This window comes from Petromyzon marinus, chromosome 58, assembly GCF_048934315.1.
Source record: "Petromyzon marinus isolate PM22_M1 ecotype Great Lakes invasive population chromosome 58, UKy_Petmar_22M1.pri1.0, whole genome shotgun sequence".
Taxonomy (NCBI): Eukaryota; Metazoa; Chordata; class Hyperoartia; order Petromyzontiformes; family Petromyzontidae; genus Petromyzon; species Petromyzon marinus.
In genome coordinates, this window is record NC_133724.1 from 9,262,513 (window position 1) to 9,283,548 (window position 21,036).

General features: G+C 48.4%; 1 protein-coding gene across 2 annotated transcripts; it reads left to right on the forward strand.

Annotated features, from left to right (window-relative positions):
* The first annotated feature begins 2,196 nt into the window (after positions 1-2,196).
* On the forward strand, positions 2,197-20,734 carry LOC116955230 (cAMP-dependent protein kinase type I-alpha regulatory subunit-like). Of its 2 annotated transcripts, none has more exons than XM_032976253.2 (10): positions 2,197-2,414; positions 4,553-4,756; positions 6,425-6,516; positions 8,810-8,871; positions 10,092-10,138; positions 11,535-11,693; positions 12,584-12,644; positions 13,478-13,599; positions 15,544-15,625; positions 16,306-20,734. In XM_032976253.2, the coding sequence occupies exons 1-10, from the start codon at positions 2,259-2,261 to the stop codon at positions 16,476-16,478; spliced, it is 1,158 nt and encodes a 385-aa protein (XP_032832144.2). In that variant the 5' UTR covers positions 2,197-2,258; the 3' UTR covers positions 16,479-20,734. The 2 variants fall into 2 exon arrangements, with proteins under 2 accessions (XP_032832144.2, XP_032832143.2); XM_032976252.2 differs by having other exon boundaries at positions 2,200-2,414; positions 4,550-4,756.
* The last annotated feature ends 302 nt before the right edge of the window (positions 20,735-21,036 follow it).

Consider the following 21,036-nt stretch of genomic DNA (forward strand, 5'->3'; position numbering starts at 1 on the left):
GCATTTCACAATTTGTAAGTATATTTTGTATGTGTTATCTTACAGTGGTGATGTACGTGCCAGCCATTGCACGTGCTTAAAAGATACATGGATAGGTTGCAGAAGAGAGCCTTAACGTGCATATTTGGGGTGGTGTTTGTTGTAGAAGTTCGCAGATCAACCACGGCGGCCGCGCTGGTTTATTAACTTTAAAAGAAAAACGCGACATCGACTTCACCAATGCACGCGAAATATCCCCGTGTCACCCGCAAGAGTAGGGGGCCGTCCACAAATGACGTCACGCACCTGTGGGCGGGGGGTCAGACACTTGTGACGATGTGTAACGAGGGGGGGGGGTTTGAAAAATGTGACGTCATCAAAAAGCGCAACTTTAAATATAGATAGAATTGTTATAACAACACCAATTGTTATAACACTCCTACATCAGAGTGCAGCGCCACATTAAATACGCACTACAATGACAATAGTTTAAAGCGATTTGAAGCATGGTTTTTTTGGGGGGGGGGCAGAGCTTTGTGACGTCATTGAGGGGGGGTCTGACTTTTTGTGACGCCGTGTGACGAGGGGGGGGCAAAAATTGTCCAAAATCGCGTGACGTCATTTATGGACGGCCCCTAGGGCCACTGTGAACCGCAAACATCTGCCACAAGCAAGATGTTTATTCGCCTGTCGGTACCAGGCGTGCTAGAATCAGTTAGGTTATCAATATATATTTTAGATCTCGTATTAGCCGTATACATAGGTGCTGTAAAGTGTTGCCTCCGTGGACTACTTCACATCTGTGAAAAAGAGCTTTATAGCTCATCGGATTTCTCCAGTATACGTATTCTAATGATCAGAACGCCAATGTAGCGTCAGTCCAGTGGAACTCCATTGGCTTTGCATACCAATGTAACCCAGCATTTATTGTTTAAGCATAACATCTGGCACTGTTTCGACCTTCTGGGTCTCATCAGCAGTCGGGGCAGGTTTAAATGCTGTTTGCTACCTACCAGATGTGATTTGAAAGGCAAAATAGTAGATTAAAATGTGCGAAGATAAAATGGGAACCATGAAAGTTGTAACGCATAATAAAGAGTTTATACTTTATTACGAACTTGGGGATAAAAGAGCCGATGTGACTTTACAAGGAAATTGTAGCAAGAGTTTGGCTCAAGTTACACGCACACAGGCACAACGCTGTGGTTGGGTAGCAGCAAGATGAAATCACCCTCAATGTTTTTTTGTTGCAATTAAAGTTTTTTAATCGTTCAAATTCCGCACAATCCTTAACCCAGTCCTAACTTAGGAAATTTAAAATGACGTTAACAGTGAACCGGAGGTAAACCTCAACAGCAAACTTCAAGACAATCGTTTTTTTTTATAAGTGCCAAATGAAGTTATAGTTTTGTCAACAACTAAAACACCATTGCCTCCTGCAAACTTTAAAACCACTTTTATTTTTATATTCTTGGTTCTTTCGGTAAAATCACGTAGAAGGGAAACAATAAAAAAATAAAAATATAAAACAATACAATTCTTATTTTATTGTTTCCCTTCTACGTGACTTTACCGAAAGAACCAAGAATATGAATCCCTGCAGTCACGAAAGCTTTAAATCAACACTTTTATTTCGTTCTGATTCTCCGTTTTGTGTGGCGGGAAACGACTTGAAAATGATTCCCCTCAACACCAAACGAAATTATTAATTGTTAAAAAGCTTTAAACCGTATCTAAATACAGACTTGTAGCATCTAACATAACGTTATTCTTAACTTAATCAAGTTACAAAAAGTATTTATATCATTTTATGTTACCCACATTCTTTGGGGTAACAGGAACCGGACGTCACGGTGACGCGCACATCGGAAGTCGAACACCAAACTCAAAACATTTTCGTAACAAACTACTTTTTCTGTTAATTAACACAACTTTACACAAACTTTAATGCAATTTCAACGCGACACTAATATTTACTACTTTTTTTAATTAATGTAGACATTGTCAATCTTCAAAACCGGAAGCTCCGCTCGACCTCAACGCGAACGTAAACCGAAACACTTTTTATTATTTTAAACGATGACGTCCGCCCTAAAAGCCGTTAAACCCCAACATAATTATCCATATCGAAATTTTCATTTTACAAATTACAATTTAATTTTAATTATTTTCGCGTGGGCCAAGGCGGCGGGGCGGGGCGGGGGAATTAACTTCGAAACCGGAAGTGAAGGCTTGGCGCGCGCCCCTCCCCCCACCACCACCACCCACCCCTACGCAGGATGGCGGCGGCGGAGCAGGGAGTCCGCGACTGCGAGCGCTACGTTCAGAAGCACAACATCCAGGCGCTACTCAAGGACTGCATCGTCCAGCTCTGCGTGGCGCGGCCCGAGCGGCCCATGCGCTTTCTCCGCGAGTTCTTCGAGAAGTTAGAGAAGGTGTTTATTTAAAAAAAAATTCTCCTCACTCACCCTCACACCGCCGCCACCGCCGCCGAATTCCAAATCTCCTTTGTGTTTTTTTCATTTTTGACGACGAGCGGTGGTCCTAACTCGCCCGCCACAAACGGCAGCTCCGAATACAGACTCTTGCTTTGGACTCGCGGAATCCGATGAGCTGCAAAGCTCTTTTTATCTCGCACTTGTCCGCTAGAGCTGAGTGCGTTCGTTCGCCACCGCCGTTCGCGTATTCGCGGTTTCGTTTCCGCCCATCCGCCCTGGTGTTATACTCCGTTAAATATTCGTGGACGTCTAATATTGAAGATCCCGCGGACGTTATTAAAGATCCGCTAAGAGGGCCTCAAAATCACTCAATTGTGATCACACGCAGCAGCATTATAACTTTTCCGTATGGCTCATGGAGATGCGGGGTAACAACTACAAGTTCACATTCTAAACTAAACATTCAGGTGATAGAGCCAGATAACCGCGCCAGGAGTAGCGGGAGTGTATCGTTGTGATGTCTCCTTCGTGCTGTGTTTGTGTTCTCCGTCGCACGGTCTGTTCTGCATGACCACAGTCGCACGCTACGACTGGAGAGTTTAACATGTGTGCATCGTCAGGTATCCGTGTCTATTGCCGTGGTTTGTGCAGTGGATGTGAGTTGGGGGGGGGGGATGGAACCATGAGCTTCGTTGGGTCTTTCACAACGTGGTTTTGTGAGTTAATTTGAACTCCATTCGACTCTCCAAGCTTCAGTGTGATTGGATTCGCATTGTTTAAGGGAGCAACGGCAATCATCACCCCCACTGGAACACTTGCCCCAGGCCCACCTTTGCGAATGAGACTCTTATCGTGGTCTCTTGGAGGTCTCACTTGGTTACACAGTGACGCCGTGGGCTCGTGGCAGTGCAGTCCGCGAGTGTCGCTATTGGCTGTGAGGAGGGGGAGCGGGAGGGTCTGGGTAGGGTAACTATCGTGCATGGCGACCCGATGTTATTGAGACTTTGAGAGCGTGAGATTGTTTCTTGTTAGGACGAATGTTGCTGAAAGTCGGCAAAATTGTCAATGCATTAAGAGTATCTGCGAAGTCTCTGGGTTTCTCTGGAGTTCATGGATCTCTGTATGACTTCGAGTCGATTGAGAGTCTACAAGTCTGAGTCTATGGGTCTGCGTGAGTTCATGCGTCTGAGTCTATGGTTATCTGTGACTATGGATCTTTACTTGACTCTGTGGGTCTCGGCGACTATGCATTTGTGTATGTCTTTGTGGCTCTGGGTGTATGTGAGTTTGTGGGTCTCTATGTGGCGTTGTTGATGAGACACTTGAATGTCAAAACCGGTTGGAACAATGCTAGTCAGTTTAACGCGTAGGCTTCAGCGACCAATATCTATAACTCGTAGCTAATGGCATTGTTTTATTTACGTGACAAACCTTACTAATTGATTGTGTCGGGTGGTGGCGGGTTTAACGACACGTCTTTACACCATCTAACCCAAAAAGCCTCGTATGGACCAGTGCTATGGGAATGATCCACTTCCAGAAGGCCATGTGGCCAATGGAATGTGTACATAATATATAATTTTTAATGTGGAGATACATGTTAATAAAGAGACGTACTTTCTGCCTATTTATTTTGTACATTAGGATCATTCGAAATGTTAACCGAGGCTTCCCTAGTGTAAACCTACCTCTGTACACAATTACAATGCTCTTTCGCAGGAATAAACCCCACGCGTCTCCTGTCACCACAAATCTCCAATTGGGCGGCACGGTAGCGCAGTGGCAGCACCTGTGCCTCAGCAAGAATGGCCACCAGACCCGAAAAAATGTCCTTGCTCAGCACACCATATAATATACTCACTCTCCCTATAGCTGTGGTTACTAGTCGCGTGCAAACTACTAAAGTCTACAAGCGAACCAGAAAACGGAGCAGCGGCAGGGAGGCACGGCGGGTCGGAGATGGAGCGATGAAATCGGCTGCTGTGCAGGTGCCGGCTGGTTGGACTGTTCCATCACAGATTGTGAGAGGTTGTGCCGACTTTGGGGAGGGAGGCCATCATTCAGCAGTGGATTGAGCAAGGCTCACCATGCCCTACATCCTTGCCGTCACCCTCCACTCACCCGCACTGCAGCAGGAACAGGAGCAGCATGAGCAGCAGCAGGAGAAACAACAGAAGCAGCAGAAGCTGCAGCAGAAGCAGCAGGAGGGTGGGAACGCGGCCAACGATGTGAACGCCGCCTCTCCCACCGCGAATCCGGTGATCGCCACAAGGAACCGACGCGGAGCGGTGAGCGCCGAGGTCTACACGGAGGAGGACGTGAAGGGCTATGAGCGCAAGGTGAGAGGCAGGGAGGCATCGGGCCCAGCGTGGGAGGTTTTAGCTGTTGGGGGTGCCGCGGTGGCGAGATGTTAACTCTCTCGTCTGATATACAGGAGGTCGTGGGTTTGATCCCGACATTCACAGCCAGTGATAGCCAGTGGACTGCATCACACTATGGGGACATTAACAGCCAGGGTGGCGAGACGTTAACTCCCTCGCCTGGTATACAGGAGATTGTGGGTTCGATCCCGACCCAGATGCCTGCTGTATATTTGGAGTTTGTGTGTTCTCCCCATGGTCTGGTGGATATTTCTGCGGGGCTACTGTTTTTCCCTCCACATTTATAATCAACATGCATTCAGAGTATTTTAACGCATGTTGCGGCTAGGTCGCTTCTGAAAAAGAGCTATAAAGTTTAGTGGGCCTTACCTGGTTAAGGTAAAGAAAATAGTTTAGTTTTGGGGTAAATCCTCCGTTGGGGTTTTTTCTCTGCGATTTTCAACGCCTTCCAACTAAGGTTGATGGTGTTAATGTGAGGGCTCGGACCGTGCGTGTGTCTTATGCAAGGTCCCGAATGGTAGCATTGTTGCAGAGGTTTGCGAATCGACTGTTGTAGAGCTTTGCTATTCGGCTGTTGCAGAGGTTTGCAGTTAGAATCTTGCAGACCGCCCGGTTATTACTGCAGCATCTGTGTGTGCGCGTGTCCGTAAACGCGAGGTCGTGACAATTCTGAAAAGTTGTTCTCATGCGGCCCCACGGAAGCGGGTTAATCTGCTCGTTGCAGATGTTTGCCCGTGATATGCCTTTTTTGATGAGCAACAGGCGATCGTGTGCTGGCGTCGCGGTAAAAATGTGCAAAATGTTTACATTTACACGGCAAGTTACTCAATTGGGATCAGACACAGCAGCAACATCGCCCCCTACTCTTGCAAACTGCGCAACACAGCGCCTTGCGGTATGATAGCCCTGCAGTTTATGAACGATAGCGCAAACAGCAATTTAACTAAATTATTATTATTGTGTGTACCTGTGTGTATTTTTGTGGGGCAGAGGTTAGCGCATTGCGCTACGAACCCGGCGAGTGACGATTATCTGAGCTGTTCTTGGGCCTCCCCTAAGTCGACTCGGCCTCAAATGAGAACTTGGTGCGGTGTGAAACATCACCGCTAGGGAGACAAAGGCGGCAGGGCGTGGTGCTGACCGCCCACCCCCTTTGTGTGCTGTGCAGGCCTTTATAGGTGCTTGCTATCTGCCCTTACTCCCAACAGTCTGAGATGGCTATACAGGGAATCTTTGTATTGCTGTGTATTTCTCTTTTTCTTTAAAGCATCTGAAATATTCGTCTCAAAATCACGGAACACAAAAAAGAATACGAATCGAGTGGGAGCTGGGGGGCCATTTGGTCCATTTTGTTCGTTCGGTTGCGAGTGGCAGGTGGATTTTGGAATCTCATCGACACGCTTATTGAAGAGTCTCACTAAATTCACTTCCACCGCGTGTGTGGGCACCCTGTTCCAAACTCCCACTCGTCTATCTAGAACACCATCGGTCCTCAACTATCCCCACCAGCAGCCTCTAGTTCGCTTCACTGTGTTGAGCTTTAGGCAGCAGTCCGGATCGACTCGGTCCCTTTAAGAGGGACAACGGTTTTATCTCCTGAAGCAAACGATTGTCTTTCCCTACCAGGTCATCCCCAAGGACTACAAAACCATGGCTGCCCTGTCCAAAGCAATTGCTCGCAATGTCCTCTTCTCTCACCTCGACGACTCCGAACGCAGGTGCCTTAACTTTTGCTGAACGCCCGATGGAGCATTTGTCGAGGGATGCGAATAGCACCAGCGTTATAGGCTTCTGCCCGTGTTGCGATTGAAAATGCATGTCTCCGCTTTTTTCCCGTGTCTCCGCGTCTGCCTTCGTGCCTGTGTCTCCGTGTCTGTATATATGTGTCTGCGTATGTCTCCTGTTGTCTGCGTGTGTCCGTGTCTCTCTGATTCTCTGTGTCTCTTGTCCATGTGTGTCTCCATGTCTGTGAAGTGTATTCGTGTCTATTTCTATGTGAATGTTTCCTTGTGTGTGAGCGAGTGTATTCGTGTCTGTGGGGAGCAGTAGTGTAGCGGGTAATGCGGCTGTGCTACGAACCCTGCGACCCAAGTTTGATTCCCGCTCACGGCCGCCAACACCAGTGACGATTATTTGAACTGGTCCTGGGCCTCTGCTACGTCGACTCGGCCTCAAATGTGTACCTGATGTGGTGTGTAAACATTGCCACTGGGGAGACAAAGCCGGCCGGGCGTAGTGCTGGCCACCCACCCCCTCGTGTGCCGTGCCGGCCTTCATAGGTGCTCGCTAACAGCACTTGCCCCAACAGTCTGTTAAGACTATACAGGGGATATTTGTGTCTCTGTGTCTGTTTGTGTGTCTCTGCGTGTGTCTTCCATGTCTGTGTGTGTGTCCGTATCTCTGTGTTTCTGATTATATTTGTGTGTGAATCTGTGCATGTGTATCCGTGTCTGTCCAACTGCGCATTCGTGACAGAGGAAGTTGAGAGGACATAACGTGGGGGCTGGATAGGCAACAGTAGCGGGATGTAACTCGGGTATATAGAGGTCATGGATTCGATCCCGACTCTTACGCCTGTATATTTGTAGTTGCATGGTCTCTCTCCCCGTGGTCGTGTTGATTTTCCTCTGCGTTTTCCAGTTTTCCTCTCTACATTTATAAACATGCGTTTCGAGAATTTGGCTGCTATACATTTCCACATGATAAGCCACTTCGTTAAGCTATCATTTGTGATAGCCAGGTTGCTTCTGAAAAATAGCTATATAGCTCAGTGGGCCTTACATGGTAAGATAAATATATTTCATACGTCCTAATAAACATGAAGTTGAGTCAAATTTTTTTAGTTTAGAACACGTTTTTTTTTGGGAGGCTTGACCCGTGGTGTGCCTGAATCCATGCTGTCGTGAGTCGCATTATGACGGGCCTTTACCGTATTAACATCATAAGCAGTGCAGTTGTTTGACCCGTGCCAAGATGTCTGGAAGTTGTAGGGTGGGTGTCCCTTTCACCGCTGAATCTCGGAGCGAACAAGTGGCTCAGCGTTAATTTTATTTAGATTAGCGTAGTAGCGCCGTTGCTTTTAAATACATTGTTACTCACCACAAAGAACCGTAATGACACGACCGCCGCACTCTACGATAGCTGGCGCCAAATTGTGCCACACGTAGCCCTCCCGCATGGCCTTGTGGGAGCCTCGCTACCAATAAAGTAATTTTATTTTAGCTTTTACATTTTTTTGTTAGATGTTTATGATGTACACCTTCGTCATCGGAACGGGAAAGGGTTAAACAGGAAAGCCTCTCTTGAGTCTCACAAACATTTATTAGGAGGGTCCTGCCAAATTGTTTTGGGAGGGATGCGATGATCACCATGTATATGTTGTGGATTCACTCTTCAACACACCGGTGGGCTAAAGTAGTGAATTAGTAGTCTTTGTCAACGTGACACTTTTTTTTGCTGATTGGCCGTGTCGGGTGGTGGAGGGTTACGACACATTCATAAATAACGCGATCTAACCCAAAAACCTTTATTATTAATAATATTGGTCGCGAAAGCCAACGTGTTAAACTGATGTATATTCCAGTCGAGTTCTTGGCGGTGTAATTTCTCAACTTGGGCCATGACGCCGGCGGCACACGATGGCCAGCCTCCTTGCGAACGACGTCACTGGATCTTTAAAGTCCGCCGTGAGCGAAGCAGACGGCGTGACAGCATCCTGACCTGCCCCGACTGGACACCTGTGAAAAGAGCTTAGCTCATCGGATTCCCCCAGTCTGAATAAATATTTAGATTATTTCGCTGGAGGGGGCGGAGTGTGGGGGGGGTGACTTTGCTACGGGAAATCCCAATTCAGTATTTCTCAACTGGGGCTGTCAGCGAGGGCTCGTTGAGGCTGGAACGGCGCACGATTACGTGGGGTGACCAGCACCATTGTCTGCTTTTGGCGTCAACCCGTTCCTAACCGTGCGTGTGTGTGTGTATCCTGGTGTGCGAATCTCTCTCGTTCCACAGTGACATATTTGACGCGATGTTCCCAGTCACACACATTGCCGGAGACGTCGTCATACAGCAAGGTGCACTGCTCTCTCAACTCTCTCCTTCCCACAGACTGACACGCATCTCCAGGAGACCCTGTCTCAGTGTCTTGAGAATCGGTTCCAGGAGACTGGGTCCCAGGGTCTTGAGACTTGGCTCCAGGAAACCGGTTCTCAGGGTCTTGAGATTCAACTCCAGGAGATGGGATCTCAGGGTTTGAAATGTGGCTGCAGGAGACCAGGTCTCAGAGTCTTGAGACTCTGCTCTGGGAGATCGGGTCTTGAGACTCTGCTCCAGGAGACTGGGTCACACAGGGTCTTGAGACTTGGCTGCACGAGACTGGGTCTCAGGGTCTCAAGACTCAGCTCCAAGAGACCAGTTTTATGCTACCAATGCTAATATATCTACAAATGATGATAATTATGTTGTCAACTAGCCTTTTGCCCATCCAAGGACGGGTGTATTGCAGTAAATCTGAAACTTGCAACCGAAAAGCAGACCGTGACGTGATATTAATTGCATAAATTTGTGTGCAATTTGTAAGGTCGCGGTGACAGACTTATTTCATTTAAAGGTTATAATCCCTTGTTCATCATGACGTACTTTTTACTTCTATGTGTCAATAGCGTTACGGAGATCGCGTGACATGAGGGTCACCCACTAATAATTATTATTAATGGGGGGGGTGGTCCATTTGGAGTGACGTCACCCGCTCATGATTATTAATGAGGGGGGGGTCCATGTGGAGGACGTTACCTGTTTATGACTTAATGCGGGGGACTGGCCGACGTGGAGTGACGTCATGCGCGGGACACACAGACATTCTTGGCTCATAGTAATAAATACTGTTGCTACTGTGTTCATGATGATATATCCATAATAGAGGGGGGGGAGGGTTGGGTTAGATCGCGTAAATATATAAATGTGTCGTTAAAACCCGCCACCATCCGACACAGCCAACTAGTCAACTGGTATGGGTTGTCACGTAAACAGACCATGCCAATTCGTCACTAGTACAGCACGCCGGTGTGTTGGAGAGCCAAGCCACAACATTTATAATCTGAGTATGACGTTTCACCAGTAATTACAACTAGCTTCATCAGGCGATAGCCATTATTATGGATGATATTGGTCACGAAAGCCCATTTGTTAAAATTATGATATATATTCTAATGATATTAACGATATTGCTGCTGATGATACTAATGATTATGATTCCGATGAGGATGATCCTGATGAGGATGATGTGTGTTTGCAGGTGATGAAGGGGATAATTTTTACGTTCTGGATCAGGGAGAAGTTGATGTGAGTGTCCTTGTGTTCCCTCTCCACGTTAAATCACACGGCCACCAACACCAGTGATGATTATTTGAACCGGTCCTGGGCCTCCCCGAGGTCGACTCAGCCTCAAATGAGTACCTTGTGCGGTGTGTTAGCATCACCACTGGGGACACCAAGGCGGCCCGCCGTGGTGTTGGCCACCCACCCCCTCGTGTGCCGTGCCGGCCTTCGTAGGTGCTGCTCGCTAACAGCAATTGCCCCAGCAGTCTGTGAAGGCTATATGGGGGAATCTTTGGCTTTTATCTCTCTATGTATGAAGGAGCGGTAGTACAGGGTTTAGCACACTGCGCTACGAATCCAAGCAACCCGAGTTCGATCCCCTCCCATGGCCACCAACACCTGCAGGCCTCCCCAGTTACTTTAACACGTAGGCTTTCGCGACCAATATTCATAATAAAGGTTTTTGGGTTAGATCGCATTATTTATAATGTGTCGTAACCCTCCACCACCCGACACGGCCAATCAGCAAATTGCCCGATGATGCCGGATGTAATTACCATCGAAACGTCGTACTCAAACTGTAAATGTTGTGGATTCACTCTTCAACACACCGGTGGGCTAAAGTAATTAATTATTTGTCTTTTGTCAACGTGACACTTTTTTGCTGATTGGCCGTGTCGGGTGGTGGAGGGTTATGACACATTTATAAATAATGCGATCCAACCCAAAAACCTTTATTATGAATCATCCCAGTTACTTTTGCGGTACATGTTAACTGTAAAATACTGCCCGGTGTCCGCTTCACAAACGGTGGGCGTGAAAGATCCCTTGATGCCATTATGAACGAGCAACAGGCGATTGTGTGCTGGCGTCACGTAAAAAATTTGCAAAATGTTTACATTTACACGGCAAGTTACTCAATTGGGATCAGACACAGCAGCAACATCGCCCCCTACTCTTCCAGACTGCCCAACACAGCGCCATGCGGTATGATAGCCCTGCAGTTTATGAACGATAGCGCAAACAGCAATTGAACTCAATTATTATTGTGTGTACCTGTGTGTATTTCTGTGGGGCAGCGGTTGGCTCTTTGCGCTACGAACCTGGCGAGTGACGATTATCTGAACCGGTCTTGGACCTCCCCTAGATCGACTAAGCCTTAAATGATTACCTGGTGTGGTGTGTTCACATCACCACTGGGGAGACAAAAGTGGCCGAGCATGGTTTTAGCCACCCACCCCCTCATGTGTCGTGCCGGCCTTCCTAGCTGCTACTCGCTCACAGAACTTGCCCCAACAGTCTGTTAAGGCTATGAGGAGGATCTTTGTATCTCTCTATGTATGTCTCTCCCATTGCATGTCAGTGTATGTTGGTGGCTGTGTATAAGTATATCTCTGTATCTCTCCCCCCCTGTGTGTAGGTGTACGTGGGGGGTGACTGGGTGGGCTCCATAGGGGACGGGGGGAGCTTTGGGGAGCTGGCGCTGATCTATGGGACTCCTCGCGCCGCCACCGTAAAAGCACGGAGCGACATCAAACTGTGGGGCATCGACAGAGACAGCTACCGGAGAATCCTCATGGTGCGCAGAGATACACGATCAGAGATACGCACGCAGAAATATGCCGCAGAGATACGCCGTAAAGATGCGCCGTAAAGATGCGCCGCAGAGATGCACATGCAGAATTACACACGCAGAGATACAATCAGACCTCCATTTACGCTGTCCACTTTTACGTCGTTTGGCAAATACATCACTTTTATAACACCACGACCCAATTTACGTCGCCTCAACCGAAACTCAGCTGACAGCATCATCGGCCATCCTTTCCCATATCCATCACCTCGGCTTTCGCCATCACCTACCCTGTAAATCGCTTTGTTTACGTTTCGATATTCGTCGTCGCACCTTTCAGGAACGTATCCATGATGTAAACCGGGGTATTGCTGTATATATGCGCAGAGTTATATGCACAGAGATAAAAACAGCTACAGGGAGATCTGCACAGAGAGCCAGAGACACAGGGAGATGCACAAAGGCAGCTAAAGATGCATCCTCTTGGCTGAGAGACACGCGTAGAGATGCACACACAGATGCACACAGAGATAGCAATACCCGCCATTCACCACTAGGTGACAGTGATGTCATCACGGCGCCTGTGCCAGGCCACGTGCACTTTGAGGCCACGTGAAGTGTCGTCTAAGGCTCGCTGACAGGAGGTCACGGGACAGACCCAGTTGTCATGGGCTGGCTGACTGAGATGACTGGTAGATGCACCAGCTGTACCCCCTACTGTGGCAACTTGCTGCATTTTAGCCGCCCAGAGATGAACATAGATACACAGACAACGGGTATACACACACACAGATATGCACTTATGTAGATAAACACATACAGAGATCTATACGTACACAGACAGCGATATACACCTATTGACACACAGATATGCGATGTGTGTTGTGTGTGTACAGGGAAGCACTCTGCGGAAGAGGAAGATGTATGAAGAGTTTTTGAGCAAAGTATCCATACTCGGTGAGTGTGCGTGTGGTCACTGTGATGTGGGGAATGGTAGTGTAGTGGTATATTTATGTCTATGCGTGTCTGCCATTGTGTGTGTCCGTTCCTCTGTGTTGCTCTGTGATTGTATTCGTGTGTGTGTGCGTGCACGTCTCCGTGTCTGTGAAGTGTATTCGTGTCTTGTTTCTCAGTGAATGTTGCCGTGTGTGTGCGAGTGTATTCGTATCTATGGGGAAGCGGTAGTTGTAGCGGTTAACACGGATGCGCTACGAACCCAGCGACAGGAGTTCGATTCCCGCTCATGGCCAACACCGGTGACGATTATCTGAACCGGTCCTGGGCCTTTTCGAGGTCGACTCGGCCTCAAATGGGTACCTTGTGCGGTGTGTAAACACATCGCCACTGGGGAGACAAAGGCGGCCGGGTGTAGTGCTGGCCACCCACCCCCTTGTGTGCCATGCTGTCCTTAATGGGTGCTCGGTAAAAGCACATGCCACAACAGTCTGTTAAGGCTATACGGGGAATCTTTGTCTTTGTGTGTGACATGGGGAGCGGTAGTGTGGTGGTTAGCGCTTTGCACTCCGAGCCCAGTGACCAGAGTTCAATCCCGGCTTATTGCCAAAATTGGTGACAAACATCTGAACTGGTCCGGAACCTCCCCTAGGTCAACTCATCCAGATGCAGTGCGTATACATCGCTACTGGAGAAACAAAGGCGGCCACGCTTGGTGCTGGCCACCCACCCCCTCGTGTGCCGTGCCGGCCTTCATAGGTGCAACTCGCTGACAGCACTTGCCCCAAGAATCTGTTCAACGCTATTTGGGGAATCTTTGTGTTTATCTTTTTCAGAGTCCCTGGACAAGTGGGAGCGCCTCACTGTGGCCGATGCCCTGGAACCGGTTCAATTCCAGGACGGGGAAAACATCGTGGTGCAGGGGGAACGTGGGGACGACTTCTACATCATCACAGAGGTCACAGAGACACTCGGAGACACGCACAGACGCGCAACAGAGACACGCACACGGATAAGCAGGCGCAGAGACATGTTCGCGCAGAGACACGCAGAGACACGTTCGCGCAGAGACACGCAGAGACGCGCTCGCGCAGAGACACGCGCACGCAGAGACACGCAGAGACCCGCGCGCACAGAGACACGCGCGCGCAGAGACACAACAACAACAACAACCGCCATTCGCCATTAAATGGCGGTGACGTCACCACGACGCTTGTGCCAGGCCATGTGCACCTTGAGGCCACGTGAATTGTCGAACGCCCGCTGGCAGGAGGTCACGTGGCAGACCCAGGTGCCACGGGTCGACTGACTGAGATGACCGAGGTGACTGGCTGATGCACCACCTGTGCCCCCTAATGTGCCAGCTTTGCTGTGCTTTAGCCACCCGGCGCTCTGCTCGTTGTTGTGAGCGTCGCTCCTCCGCCCTCCGTTGTTGTTGGAGGCGACTGCCTCCAACTGCCCAGTAGCATCCTTCACGAGCCTCCTCCACAGAGGCCGATCTTGACACCTCTGGTACCAGTCATCGGCAAGTCCATTCAGCTCCACGTCCTCCTGTACCACATAACTCCATCTCTTCTCTAGCCCATGCGGCGCCCGCTTAGCCCCCTCAATCCGGCCGAACAAAAGCTGTTTGGGCATGCGGTGATTGGGCATGCGGGCTACATGGCCCAGCCAACGCAGCCTTGCCTGCTGGAGGAGCTCACCGATGGGACTTTGTCCAGATCTTTCGAGGATTTGTGAGCTCCTCACACAATTCAGCCTGGTTAAACCCAGGATTGATCGTAGGCAGGCCAGCCTAAATGTTTCTAACCGGCGAAGATGTTGCACAGAGACACGCACGCACAGAGACACGCACAGACAGAGACATGTACAGACACACGCACAGACAGACGCGCACAGAGACGTGCACAGACACACACTGAGACACACACAGACATGAGACATGCACAGACACTTACGCATACGTACATTGAGACATGCACACGAAGACACACAGACACATCCACTGCTCATAATAAAGGTTCTTGGGTTAGATCGCGTTTATTTATAAATGTGTCGTAACCCTCCACCACCCGACACGGCCAATCAGCAAAAAAAAGTGTCACGTTGACAAAGACAAATAATTCACTACTTCAGCCCACCGGTGTGTTGAAGAGTTAATCCACATTTACAGTTTGAGTACGACGTTTCGCTGGTAAATACTTCCAGCATCATCGGGCAATTCGCCAGAATGGTAAAGCCCTCGCTTGCTCCCGGTTTTATATAGGGCAGCAGGGTGACATCATCACTTAACTCATCAGGTGCAGTGATTAGAGGCGGAGGGGGGGGGGTGTAATGTAATTATATAATCGATTAGTAATCAGTCATTGGTTATGATTAGTAATGAGTTGTAGATTAGTAATTCTTTAAATCAAAATGTAATGTGTATTATTTAATAATACGCTTCCAGGCAGCACTAAGCCGGTAGCTGTCAGAGCGATTAAAGTTATTCTTGTTCCTCTCAATTTCAATGGATTCTCTAATTAGTCTTTGCCAGTAATAATTAGTTTTACACACCACTGCAACATTGTCAAAATCAATTGAGTGTCCTTGTTGACAAGCATGTTCTGCCACTGCCGACAGTTGTGTTTGAGATAATTTAATATTTCTCTGATGTTCTTTTAGTCTTACGCTGATGTTACGTCCCGTCTGCCCAATGTAGCAGCTGCCACATGAACAATTAATCCGATATACACCTTCTGTTGATAGTTGGTCGCGAAAGCCTACGTGTTAAACTGACATCCACTGCTACTTACTCAGACATACGTTGAGAAACAGACACACTAATACTTACACAGGCACACATTGCCACACACAGAGACACCTGTTCACACTCCCGCCCCCACCGCCCGTCCGTCTCCAGGGCTCCGCGGCCGTGCTGCAGCGCCGCGCCGAGAGCGACGAGTTTGTGGAGGTCGGACGACTCGGCCCCTCTGACTACTTCGGTGAGAGACACGTGGAGTGGGAGTGGAGACACTGGGAAGAGGAGGGAAACACGGGGAGGAGGGAAGGGAGACACCGGGAGTAGGGAGAGGGAGACACGGTGAAGGAGGGAGACATGGGGAGGGGAAGGTAGACACTGGGAGGAGGAGGGACACATGGGGAGGGAGACACAGGAAAGAGGGGGAGGGAGACACGGGGAGGGGAAGAAGGAGACACGGGGAGGGGAGGAGGGGGTGGGAGACACGGGGAAGAGGGAGACATGGGCAGGAGGTAACCACGGGGAGGAGGGAGACACGGGTAGGAGGATAGAGACACGGGGAGGAGGGGGAGGGAGACATGGGGAGGTGGAGTGAGGAGGGAGACACAGGCAGTTGGCGTGAGGTGAAGGGAGACATGGTGGGGCACGAAGGAGACAGCGGCAATGGAACGATGATCAAATCGGCTTGTGTGTAGAGCAGGTGCTAGTGGATTGTTACAGCGCAGGATTTGGGAAGGCCTTCATCCAGCAGTGGATAGATCATGCCGGTGATTGTTTATTGTTTTGTGCTGAGTAACGCTGGGTGTATGAGTGGCTTTGTGTGTGTGACACTATTGCTGTGTGTGCCACGGTGCTGTGTATGGCGCTGCGTGTGACGCTGCGTGTGACGCTGTGTGTGATGCTGGGCTCTGTGTGCAATGCCAGGAGAGATCGCTCTGCTGCTGGACCGCCCGCGAGCGGCCACGGTGGTGGCTCGCAGCCAGCTCAAGTGCGTGAAGCTGGACCGGCCTCGCTTCGAAAGGGTCATGGGGCCCTGCTCCAGCATCCTCAAGCGGAACATCCAGCAGTACAACAGCTTCGTGTCTCTCTCCGTGTGAGAGTCTCTGTGTGCATCTATCAGCGTCTCTGTCACTGTCCCCGCGTTAGCAAGTCTGTCTATCAGCATCTGTCATTATCCGTGTAAGAGATTTTGTCTGTCTTGCCGGCATCTCTGTTTTTGTGCGTCTCTCAGTGTCTCTCTCAGTGTCTCCGTGTGAGAGTGTCTATCGGCATCTCTGTCAGTGTTATCCGTGTCAGATGAGTCTCCGTGTGAGAGTCTTGTGAGAGTTCATCTGTCAGTGTCTCTGTCGGTGTCTGCAAGAGCAGCGAGTCTTGAGAGTGTGTGCGAGTGTATCATTGTGAGAGTGAGTCTGTCTGTATGTGTAAGTGTATCTGTGATGCTGTGTGTGTGAGTGTATCTGTGACACTGTGTTTGTGTATCTGTGACGCTGTGTTTGTGTCATTGGGTTTCTGTGCGTCATCCTCGAGAAAAGGCTTTGTCTGTGTTCCTCTGTGTGTCTGTGTGCGAGTGCCTCTGTTTCCGTGTGAGTGTCTTTTCTCTGTGTGTTTGTATGCCTATGTATCTTGAGTGTGAGTCTTTGTGTCTGTCTTTGTGTGGGTGAGTGTCGCTTTTTGGGGAGCGGTGGTGCAGTTGTCGCTTTTAACGATGAGCTCGGCGACCTAAGTTTGATTCCCCGCCATGGTCAATAGTGGAAATGATCTCATCTTGTCCCGTGAATCATTTAGGTTGATTCAGCCTTAACTGAGTACCCAGTGCGGAATGAAACAGCAGCACCAGGAAGATAAATGTGGCCGGGCATAGTGTTGCCAACACCACCCCCTCATCCTGCGCCATGCTGGCCTTAATAGTTGCTGACACCACTTGCCTCTACAATCTGTGTAGGCTACATGGGGGATCTTTGTCTGTGCTTACATGTACGTGCATCTGTGTGTGAATGCATTTGTCTGTATAGACACGTTCATATGTCTGCGCGCGCGCGTGTTTTTACGCTTTGTGCGTTTACACATCCGTATGCGCCGGTCAATATGTACGTGCGGACGCTTCCATTTTCGAAATATGGCACACCACCTCCAGTATACCTCTCTCGAACAGCTGTGGATGCTGCTAGTCACAAGTCACCTACACCACTCTACCAGCAAGCAGAAATATGTTGCCTCTCCGGACACACCACGTCCAATATTCAGTGTAGAAATTAAGCCCTGATTACACGTGTGTTTACCTCTGTACGTGTGTATATTTGTGTGTAGATATTTTTGTGGGTGCTCGCTCACAACACTTGCCCCAACAGTCTGTTAAGGCTATATGGGGGATCTTTGTCTCTGTATGTGGGGAGCGTCTAGTGCAGCGGTTAGCACGCTGCGCTACGAACCCGGTGACCCGAGTTTCGATTCCCGCTCACGGCCAACACCGGTGATGATTATCTGAACCGATCCCGCACCTCTCTCCTAGGTCGACCCAGCCTTAAATGAGTACCTGGTGTGGTGTGTAAACAAGCTCGCTGGGCCGGGAATGGTGTTAGCCACCCACCCCCTCATGTACCATACCGACCTTCATAGGTGCTACTTGCTAACAGCACTTGCCCCAACAGTCTGTTAAGCCTATATGGGAATCTTTGTGTGTATGCATGCGTGTCTGTGTGTATGTGTTTACACTCAAATATGAGGGTGTATTTTAACCAAACTTTGAATCTACAAACAAGTGCCTCCGTATGATTTGTATCCCAGCTCTTCACCCGTAATTTGCGCCGTTCATTGTGTCCCTCATACGCATCACTATCAGTATGCACAAGGACTGGTCCATCGTACTAAAGGTTGCTATCATCTGGCGATACTACATCGCGTCATATGATATTGTTAATACGTTTCCCCATGAAATCCTCACCGAGCCTCAAAACCCTTTATGAGGAGGGTCCTGCCAGCTTTTCACAGTCGGGGTTGGTGGTCAGTGTTGCTCTTTGTGATCCCAATTGAGTAATTAGCAGGTAATTTAAACTTTTTACATTGGAATGTCTTTGGCCAATACCAGTTACATTGTATGGTTGGGTTTTTTTTTAAGCTATGGGAGGAAACCGGAGAACCCAGAGGAAACCCAATGCAGAGTGGGGATATGGGCACCCGAGTCGGGAATCGAACACTGGACCCTATTTCTGCGAGGCAGGAAGTGTTATCACTGCGCTGCCACCAAGATCAGATGCGACGATCATCTTCGCATCTGATTCGCACAAAATATCGCCATATTCTAACTGTGGTTTGTAAATGTTTTCCTAAAGTATTTGATTTGCGAACAGAATATTCACGAGTGAACCATAATTAAAGTTGATGATCATTTAAGTTTTGAAGAAAACAGCTCTGACCCATGAAGATAATAATTTGTTAAACTTTTTTCCGAGGTAATTGAGGGCACGGCGATTATTCAACTTCACCGTTTCCTGACGGCGTGTCCTGTTGCAAGCAGCAACTCGATGTGATGTCATAACACGGCTCTCGTTGAGTGACCCGCACCTGAAGGACTTTTTTTGAGCAATATCCATCCTGGAAATCTAGCGAATCGCAGCAACGATAGGATAATAATTTAAATGCAATTACAAAGTCGTTGGAAACCTGGTGTTGTGAATATCGCGAAATTTGACATCCCAAAGTTTTGTTAACAATGATACAGCGGTGGCGCCAGTCTGTGCAGACACTAACTACCATTACCTATCGTGTACACACGCAGCACACCACAGCAACACACTCCTGGCTTCAAACCGGAGACAAACTCAAGATGCGTGGGCATCGAGCATTATGGGTGAAGGCAAATACAGTATTGTTGCCTCTTTATAATGAGCCATGTGTGACGTGCTGCCGAACTTCCAATCGATCGCCGCTCGTTTGCTCAACGGTGCCCGTGTGCATTGTTTAATGTTGCACGTGACCAGTAGAACCCGAGTTCAAGTCCCGCTCATGGCCAACACTCAGTGATGATGATCTGAGCTTCTTTTTCTGTTTAGTTGTCCTTCCCCCACACCTCCGATTAACACGGTTGGCAATGTACGGTGGGAAAGAAGTTCAACGTACATATATCTAAAGAGGTTCTGCACCTCCACTGGGTTGACTGCTTCACATGAGTACCAGTTGTGATGTGTAAACATCATCACTAGTGCTGGCCATCCCACCCCCTCGTGTGTCATGCCAGCCTTCGTAGGTGCTACTCGCTAACAACACTTTTCCTAAAAGTCTTTTGAGGCTATACGGGGTATCTTTGTACGAATATATATGTACACGGCTGGGGCGATGGTGCGTTAATGTTATGCGTTTCTTCGAATGCCCGGTTCAGTTTGTCATTGAACCCGACCTCGTGAAGACCCTGGCACAGCAGCAGACATTCTTCCAGCACTGCAAGCGCTGCCCTCATAATGACGAACGAACGCCCTGTAAAAGCAGATATCTCTTCTGTGTCTCCACTAATAAGAAAAAATAAACCTCGTGGTTAAGTTCAATCAGCCTATTGGCTTTCCAGATCAACAGTCGGCAACGTGTCTTTAACGAACATGTGTCTACTCTGCTGATGAGCGCCAGGAGGTCGTGACCGGTCTGCGGTGTTTTTGCTTCAATAAAAACCGCTCGGTGATGTTGGTGTGGAAAGCCCGAAGGACAAAGACACGTTTGTATTTACAAGCAGAGACTCAAGCGGAGTTCTGCTCACATTGGCCTCCGTTGGCGATCAGTGTTGGTGGAATTTTGATTTAAGTGAGATACAATAGTGGCGCGTGTGTGTTTTTTTTATATATCATACTCTCCATCGAACCAGTGTTTACCCTTTCTGTCAATCGATACGTGATTATAATCATAATTGTGTAATGGCTGAGTCGACCTAGGGGTAGGATAGAACACCCGACCATTGGCAGACCAGGGATTTCACCGAGAACTCTTCTTAAGTTTGCTTGACAAGTGTCTCGCAAGCCATTTTGAGCCTCTCAATGGGTGCTCACCTGGTTGAATAAAGGACCTCAGTCGCAAGTGACCATGCATTTAAATGGGATATCACCTGTATCAACAAAGCAGTACGTGTACTGGGAAATGTCTAGGTTTACTCAGCCACAAATGTACCATATTGTCAAACTGTCTACCTTTAAATGATACCTTATATACAGTGTGAAGTCATGTTGAAAGTTTATTTCCTAACAGCATACATTTGTATTAAGTTCATATATCATTGTTTAGCAACGTTGTAGACATTGGCTTTAATTATACATGACTCTGAATATGAAAGTATTTCATTTTTTTCTTAAACTTTAATAAAATATTAAAATAATGTGTTGTGTTATAGTAGGATGACCTCCCTGCCATTGACAACTGTTGCATTAAGCCCCTGGTGTAAATCCACTGCTGGATGAGGGCCTCCGCACTGAACCCTAAGAATATCAAGGGAGCCTTAGTCTGGCTCTATGAGCCTCATGAATTATCACTGAACCTTAAGAAACCCATGGACACCTTTGTCAGGTCATGAGCCTCATGCATTTAAACTCAAAACCTTTTATTTTGCCATGTAAGGACCACTGAGCTATTTAGCTCTGTTCAAAAGCGACCTGGCCACAAATGATCGCTCAACACAGT

What these genes read in the sequence shown, in the direction of transcription:
- LOC116955230 (XM_032976252.2), top strand. Translation starts at nt 2,259, where the DNA reads ATGGCGGCGGCGGAGCAGGGAGTCCGCGACTGCGAGCGCTACGTTCAG. An exon ending in TGAAGGGCTATGAGCGCAAG is followed by an intron (nt 4,757 to 6,424) that starts GTGAGAGGCAGG and finishes TTTCCCTACCAG; the next exon opens with GTCATCCCCAAGGACTACAA. An exon ending in ACTTCTACATCATCACAGAG is followed by an intron (nt 13,600 to 15,543) that starts GTCACAGAGACA and finishes GTCCGTCTCCAG; the next exon opens with GGCTCCGCGGCCGTGCTGCA.